General features: G+C 42.7%; 1 protein-coding gene and 1 long non-coding RNA gene across 52 annotated transcripts; one reads left to right on the top strand and one right to left on the bottom strand.

Annotated features, from left to right (window-relative positions):
• Positions 1-396: 396 nt before the first annotated feature.
• Positions 397-2,522, top strand: LOC127909335 (uncharacterized). Of its 50 annotated transcripts, none has more exons than XR_008070821.1 (8): positions 397-537; positions 589-639; positions 691-843; positions 946-1,149; positions 1,201-1,353; positions 1,464-2,177; positions 2,229-2,338; positions 2,394-2,517. It is a non-coding gene; the product is annotated as an uncharacterized LOC127909335 (long non-coding RNA). The 50 variants fall into 50 exon arrangements; XR_008070856.1 differs by having other exon boundaries at positions 525-639; positions 691-894; positions 997-1,047; positions 1,099-1,149; positions 2,394-2,518; XR_008070857.1 differs by having other exon boundaries at positions 525-639; positions 691-894; positions 946-996; positions 1,099-1,149; positions 2,394-2,518.
• Positions 2,171-7,987, bottom strand: LOC118398031 (NF-kappa-B inhibitor-interacting Ras-like protein 1). 2 transcript variants are annotated; one of them, XM_035792989.2, is made up of 5 exons: positions 7,809-7,987; positions 7,533-7,643; positions 3,377-3,618; positions 3,175-3,217; positions 2,914-3,055 (listed from the first exon to the last, which is right to left on the bottom strand). In XM_035792989.2, exons 2-4 carry the CDS (start codon positions 7,624-7,626, stop codon positions 3,185-3,187), a joined length of 369 nt encoding a protein of 122 aa, XP_035648882.1. In that variant the 5' UTR covers positions 7,627-7,643; positions 7,809-7,987; the 3' UTR covers positions 2,914-3,055; positions 3,175-3,184. The 2 variants fall into 2 exon arrangements, with proteins under 2 accessions (XP_035648881.1, XP_035648882.1); XM_035792988.2 differs by lacking the exon at positions 3,175-3,217 and having other exon boundaries at positions 2,171-3,055; positions 7,809-7,863.
• Between the last annotated feature and the right edge of the window lie 249 nt (positions 7,988-8,236).

The raw sequence follows: 8,236 nt of genomic DNA, 5'->3' as shown, positions 1-8,236 counted from the left end.
AGCAACAAACAAAACCAACTCAGTAGCAGCATAAAATATGACATTTATTCAGCTAGGTCACACAAGACATGAAGGACACAGGCAATGTTCAAATTATCCCACCATCCTCAGTGTTCAATTCACTGAACTGAAAGAAAATGACTTTCAGAAATATGGTGGAAACTCCTGGCCCATGCCTCCACCAATCGAATGCTTCTACGTTTGTAGTACTGAACGAGTGTACACTTCAGGAGAGAGGATGTTATTTGGACACATGACAGAAGCCACATTTCATCCCATTCCTACCCGCTAGGAATTCAGTTTTTAGTAAAGTGACAAATACATTAGGTAAATAAAACATGTACAAGGCTAATAAACTACACAGCTTTTGTATTAACAAATACCCCAAAAACAACCATTTACAGACATTTAATAATCAGACATGAGCAACATACCTGATCAAGGTCGTACCATTATTTTTTTTATTGCTACCGGGCCATACACTAGGTAGTATCTAGTAATATGCCATACACTAGATGGTAGTAGGCCATGCACTAGGTAGTATCTAGTAATATGACATACACTGGATGGTAGTAGGCCATACACTAGGTAGTATCTAGTAATATGCCATACACTAGATGGTAGTAGGCCATACACTAGGTAGTATCTAGTAATATGCCATACACTAGATGGTAGTAGGCCATGCACTAGGTAGTATCTAGTAATATGCCATACACTAGATGGTAGTAGGCCATACACTAGGTAGTATCTAGTAATATGCCATACACTAGATGGTAGTAGGCCATACACTAGGTAGTATCTAGTAATATGCCATACACTAGATGGTAGTAGGCCATACACTAGGTAGTATCTAGTAATATGCCGTACACTAGATGGTAGTAGGCCATACACTAGGTAATATCTAGTAATATGCCATACACTAGATGGTAGTAGGCCATACACTAGGTAGTATCTAGTAATATGCCATACACTAGATGGTAGTAGGCCATACACTAGGTAGTATCTAGTAATATGCCATACACTAGATGGTAGTAGGCCATACACTAGGTAGTATCTAGTAATATGCCGTACACTAGATGGTAGTAGGCCATACACTAGGTAATATCTAGTAATATGCCATACACTAGATGGTAGTAGGCCATACACTAGGTAATATCTAGTAATATGCCATACACTAGATGGTAGTAGGCCATACACTAGGTAGTATCTAGTAATATGCCATACACTGGATGGTAGTAGGCCATACACTAGGTAGTATCTAGTAATATGCCATACACTAGATGGTAGTAGGCCATACACTAGGTAGTATCTAGTAATATGCCATACACTAGATGGTAGTAGGCCATACACTAGGTAATATCTAGTAATATGCCATACACTGGATGGTAGGTAGTAGGCCATACACTAGGTAGTATCTAGTAATAGGCCATACACTGGATGGTAGGTAGTAGGCCATACACTAGGTAGTATCTAGTAATATGCCATACACTAGATGGTAGTAGGCCATACACTAGGTAGTATCTAGTAATATGCCATACACTAGATGGTAGTAGGCCATACACTAGGTAGTATCTAGTAATATGCCATACACTAGATGGTAGTAGGCCATACACTAGGTAGTATCTAGTAATATGCCATACACTAGATGGTAGTAGGCCATACACTAGGTAGTATCTAGTAATATGCCATACACTAGATGGTAGTAGGCCATACACTAGGTAGTATCTAGTAATATGCCATACACTAGATGGTAGTAGGCCATACACTAGGTAGTATCTAGTAATATGCCATACACTAGATGGTAGTAGGCCATACACTAGGTAGTATCTAGTAATATGCCGTACACTAGATGGTAGTAGGCCATACACTAGGTAGTATCTAGTAATATGCCATACACTAGATGGTAGTAGGCCATACACTAGGTAGTATCTAGTAATATGCCATACACTAGATGGTAGTAGGCCATACACTAGGTAGTATCTAGTAATATGCCATACACTAGATGGTAGTAGGCCATACACTAGGTAGTATCTAGTAATATGCCATACACTAGATGGTAGTAGGCCATACACTAGGTAGTATCTAGTAATATGCCATACACTAGATGGTAGTAGGCCATACACTAGGTAGTATCTAGTAATATGCCGTACACTATATGGTAGTAGGCCATACACTAGGTAGTATCTAGTAATATGCCATACACTAGATGGTAGTAGGCCATACACTAGGTAATATCTAGTAATAGGCCATACACTGGATGGTAGGTAGTAGGCCATACACTAGGTAGTATCTAGTAATAGGCCATACACTGGATGGTAGGTAGTAGGCCATACACTAGGTAGTATCTAGTAATAGGCCATACACTGGATGGTAGGTAGTAGGCCATACACTAGGTAGTATCTAGTAATATGCCATAAACTATATGGTAGTAGGCCATACACTAGGTAATATGCCTCACTCTAAAGGCGCATTAGATGGGCCTAGACCTTGCTGTACAGCGGCTACTATAGCCATCCCATAGGATGGGACACACTGAAACCAGAGGGGTGTATGGTGACACCACAAAGCAGGCTCACTCATTTAGCCAGCTCACTTTGATAAACATTAAGATACATCTCTTGATTTGCTAGTCAATAACATTTTTAATAAAAAGCTCTTAATATGGGTTGTTGGTTGTCTATGGAATGTAGAGTCATGGTGATATGAAGTCAGAATATTAATTGAAGTTGGCTGGCTAACTCATCAACCCTACTCTCTAACATCTCCCCCCTGAAGTACTTGGAACTTAGGTGCTCTTGAGGTTGAGTTCAGTTCATATGTCGTTGGACGCCGTGCCCTTGCTCTTGCGTCCTGGAAGAGGGAAGGCAGACTTGCTCTGAGGCTGTGTGAGGCGGCTGGTGAGCATGGTGAAGGGTTCGATGAGAGAGTTCCTCTCAGTGACGCTGACCTCCCAGAGCTTGACCTTCTCCCCCCGCGCCCACTGCTGCGCTGCCTCCTGCTCCACCTGACGACGCTCACGCAGGTCTGTCTTGTTCCCTAGCACGATCACCATCACCTGGAGGAAGACGGCGGAAGAGGGGACACTCCAACTAAACTCAACAACAATAGTATGAGGTTCTGGTTTGTGTTTTGGTTTACAGTTGGGGGTTTTCTGGACAATGTGCTTCTGCTTACCATTTGGAGTCTACGCCGGGTTAGAATAAAACCACTGTGACAACTGTTGATGTAAATAGGGCTTTATGAATACATTTGATTGATGGATTAGCTGTTTGTGACCAAAACAATAAATGAAACCTGGCTCATTTGACTAAAATGTTAAAACCACACACACTTATCAATCCTTAGGGAGAGTTTCAATCATTCACAATCCCAGTACCTCTTTCTTGTCTCTGGACTTGTCTATTTCCTTCTTGAGGACGTCCACCCTCTTAAAGGACTCCAGGCTGTCCACACTGTAGACCAGCACAAAGCCGTCTGCCACAGAGTAGTAGTGCTTGGGAAGGTCCAGGCCGTCGTGGAGCCCCCTGGTGTCATAGAGACGTAACTGTTCCTTTACACCACGATCCGTTTCCACCGATGCCACATACACATCCTCCTGGGTCTCAGTGGACTCTGAACCTGCAACAGACAGGAGACAATGGTTGTGTTCAACACAGCAGTCTAGTAGGTAGTGTAGGTAGGCAGTGCTCATTCAACTCTCGGTTAAATACAGTATTTATATTCTATAGCAGGGTTATTCAATTCTTAAAAGGCGCTGCATGGCCAATCCAAATAAAATTGTATTGGTCACATACACATACAGCGACATACACATAAAGATGAGAGAGGCCTGTAATTTTCATCATAGGAACACTTCAACTATGACAGACAAAATGGGAAAAAAATCACATTGTAGGATTTTTTATTAATTAATTTGCAAATTATGGTGGAAAATAAGTATTTGGTCACCTACAAACAAGCAAGATTTCTGGCTCTCACAGACCTGTAACTTCTTGGCTCCTCTGTCCTCCACTCGGTACCTGTATTAATGGCACCTGTTTGAACTTGTTATCCGTATAAAAGACACTTGTCCACTACCTCAAACAGTCACACTCCAAACTCCATTATGGCCACGACCAAAGAGCTGTCAAAGGACACCAGAAACAAAATTGTAGACCTGCACCAGGCTGGGAAGACTGAATCTGCAATAGGTAAGCAGCTTGGTTTGAAGAAATCAACTGTGGGAGCAATTATTATGGAAGACATACAAGACCACTGATAATCTCCCTCGATCTGGGGCTCCACGCAAGATCTCACCCCGTGGGGTCAAAATGATCACAAGAATGGTGAGCAAAAATCCCAGAACCACACGGGGGGGACCTAGTGAATGACCTGCAGAGAGCTGGGACCAAAGTAACAAAGCCTACCATCAGCAAGGGCATTGAAGATGAAACGTGGCTGGGTCTTTCAGCATGACAATGATCCCAAACACACTGCCCGGGCAACGAAGGAGTGGCTTCGTAAGAAGCATTTCAAAGTCCTGGAGTGGCCTAGCCAGTCTCTAGATCTCAACCCAATAGAAAATCTTTGGAGGGAGTTGAAAGTCCGTGTTGCCCAACAACAGCCCCAAAACATCACTGCTCTAGAGGAGATCTGCATGGAGGAATGGGCCAAAATACCAGCGACAGTGTGTGAAAACCTTGTGAAGACTTACAGAAAAACGTTTGACCTCTGTCATTGCCAACAAAGGGTATATAACAAAGTATTGAGATAAACTTTTGTTATTGACCAAATACTTATTTTCCACCATAATTTGCAAATAAATTCATTAAAAAATCATACAATGTGATTTTCTGGATTTTGTTTCTTCTCATTTTGTCTGTCATAGTTGAAGTGTACCTATGATGAAAATTACAGGCCTCTCATCTTTTTAAGTGGGAGAACTTGCACAATTGGTGGCTGACTAAATACCTTTTTGCCCCACTGTATTTAGTAGTTGTTATTTCGGGTGTAGTGAAATGCTTGTGTTCCTAGCTCCAACAGTGCAGTAATAGCTAATCATTCACAACAATACACACAAATCTAAAAGTAAAACAATGGAATTAAGAAATATATAAATATTAGGGTGAGCAATGTCGGAGTGTTTGTGTGTGTATATATGTATATATGATGGAATGTATAGACACTGAACAGTATGTGGATAGAATATTTAGTATATCTGTAGAATACATAGGATAGAATAGTACATATACACCAATAGTTGAATACGATGGCATTGACTAGAATACAGTATATACATATGAAATGAGTAAAACAGTATGTAAACATTATTAAAGTGACCAGTGTTCCATCATTATTCTTTTTTTAGATTTTTTTTGTATTTTGCCCCCCAATTTCGTCATATCCAATTACAATCTTGTCTCATCACTGCAACTCCCCAACTGGCTCGGGAGAGGCAAAGGTCGAGTCATGCATCCTCCGATACATGACCCGCCAAACCCCGAAGTCAGCCGAACCAATGTGGCGGAGGAACCACTGTTCAACTGACAACCGAAGTCAGCCTGCAGGCGCCCGGCCCACCATAAGGAGTCGCTAGAGCGTGATGAGACAAGTAAAGCCCCCCCGGGCAAACCCTCCCCTAACCCGGACGACGCTGGGCCAATTGTGCGCTGCCCTGTGGGACTCCCGGTCACGGCTGGTTGTGACACAGCCTGGGATCAAACCCGGGTATCTAGTGATGCCTTAGACCGCTGCGCGACTCGGGAGGCCAGTGTTCCATTATTAAAGTGAGTAGTGATTCCATGTCTATAGAGCAGCAGCCTCTAAGGTGCAAGGTTGAGTAACCGGGTGGTAGCCGGCTAGTGACAGTGACTAAGTTCGAGGCAGAGTACTGGGTGGAGGCCGGATAGTGATGGCTATTTAACAGCCTGATGGCCTTGAGATAGAAGCTGTTTTTCAGTCTCTCGGTTCCAGCTTTGATGCACCTGTACTGACCTCGCCTCCTGGATGATAGCGGGGTGAACAGGCCGTGGCTCAGGTGGTTGATGTCCTTGATCTTTTTGGTCTTCCTGTGACATTGGGTACTGTTGGTGTCCTCGAGGGCAGGCAGTGTGATCTGTTGGGCAGACCGCACCACCCTCTAGAGAGCCCTGCGGTTGCAGGCGGTGCAGTTGCCGTACCAGGGGGTGATACAGCCCGACAGAATGCTATCAATGGTGCATCTGTAAAATTTTGTGAGGGTCTTAGGGGCCAAGCAAAATTTCTTCAGCCTCCTGAGGTTGAAGAGACGCTGTTGCGCCTTCTTCATCACACTATCTGTATGGTTGGACCATTTCAGATTGTCAGTGATGTGTACGCCGAGGAACTTGAAGCTTTTCACCTTCATGATGTGGATGGGGGTACTCCCTCTGCTGTCTCCTGAAGTCCACAATCAGCACCTTTGTTTTGTTGACGTTGAGGGAGAGTATATTTTCCTTGCACCACTTCGACAGGGCCCTCACCTCCTCCCTGTAGGCTGTCTCATCATTGTTGGTAATCAGGCCTACTACTGTTGTGTCGTCTGCAAACTTGATGATTGAGTTAGAGGTCAGTCAGGGATGAACAGGGAGTATAGGAGGGGGCTGAGCATTTACCCTTATGGAACCCCTGTGTTGAAGATCAGCGTAGTGGAGGTGTTGTTGCCTACCTTCACCACCTGGGGGTGACCCGTCAGGAAGTCTAGTCGTTATTAGTTAGCTATAACTGGCATGTTCACGTATCGCCAACCAGGATCAAACTGACCATGACCTAACCATTTGGGTGGTCTTAAACAACCATAGCACAGTATGATATGGCGGTAAAATGCATCCAATTACAATTCAGTATGTTTACACATATGAATATTACAGAGGGTGCTGTGGTGTTGAAGCCTGAGCTATAATCAATGAACAGCAATCCAACGTCTGCATTGGCCGTGCAGCGTTTCCAGTGATACAGCATCAGCAGAATTCAGGGCATTCATACTTCTTGGCTTCGAGGAGCAACGCAGAGCTGTTGTGAAGGAAGTTGTTAAGGAAGTGAATTTGTGTTTAAACAGGACCTCCCTCCCTCCCTTACCATCAACCAATCATGTCAATGCAGAGTTATGTGGAGCCCTCTGCATTGTTATATTTGAGATGCGCACAGCAATGTAGTATGTAGCTCATTGGGTCACACCATCCATAAGGCGCCTCTGACCACATTTTCGGATCAAGCATAAATTGTCTCTTCATTGGCTATAAAGCCACAACAAGCCCACACCATGCTGGATGGTCTTTATCAGTTCTCTGCTTCACCCCAGATCATGGTCTTCAATTCACCTTCATATGAAGCCATGCATATACTTAGTCACAGATTTAATCTGCTAAAGTTGCATCGTGAAAGAAAAGTAGAACGCTGTCTTGCTCCAAATAACTGGACATTACAGGCTACATTTTCCAATACAATGCTAATTCCCTTTGAACACTACAAGCACATTTTACAGTGTTCATCTCTCACAACCACAGGCAAGTTCAAGTTTACAGTCATCAACTTACCAACAGCGTGATTACCATACAACAGCTGTTCAAGGATGGCTGTTTTTCCTACAGATGCCAAACCACACACCACAACTTTGCAACCTTTCCCCATTTCGATAACGCAAAAACCTGCAATAGCAGAAAATGAAACGTAAAATAGCTTGAAGATGAGCTGGCTAACTACTAGCGGGAAGCATCAAATATTTGCTCATTGTTCTATCTATGGAAGCATCTTCGTAAACATCGCATCCAAAGTTACCTAGCTAACGTTAGCTTGATGCAATAAATAAGTACCTTGGTTTAAAAACTGACAGAGTTGAACAAATTGAGAGATTACAATTATTATTGCAATAAACTGGGTATCTACGTAACTTTGAAGTGATTTAGCTAGCTAACGTTGTCTAAAATCACAGCATCCATTCTGTGTTTTGACAACAAGGAAATCCCAATGATTCTCTGCGCTTGTGCAGAGGCAAGGGGTGGGGGTCAAACTTTGAGGAAAAAATGCACGGTATAAATAAAATATATACATGTTATTTGTAATATGCATAGATAAATGTAAAAGAAAAGGGTATATTACCAGCTGCCAATGATAATGGTAAAATTGATAAAAGTGTAGTGGACCAAATTTCAACGCACAATGTACAAAAGTATATTATTTTCTTTCAATCTGGTCGTGATTTTCAATTCTAAAATTTAAAAAGCATCAAAATCCCAGGTTA

This window comes from Oncorhynchus keta, chromosome 19 (assembly GCF_023373465.1).
Source record: "Oncorhynchus keta strain PuntledgeMale-10-30-2019 chromosome 19, Oket_V2, whole genome shotgun sequence".
NCBI classification, from domain to species: domain Eukaryota; kingdom Metazoa; phylum Chordata; class Actinopteri; order Salmoniformes; family Salmonidae; genus Oncorhynchus; species Oncorhynchus keta.
The sequence above is the reverse complement of the archived record's forward strand: the minus strand, read 5'-3'. Positions and strand labels throughout refer to the sequence as shown.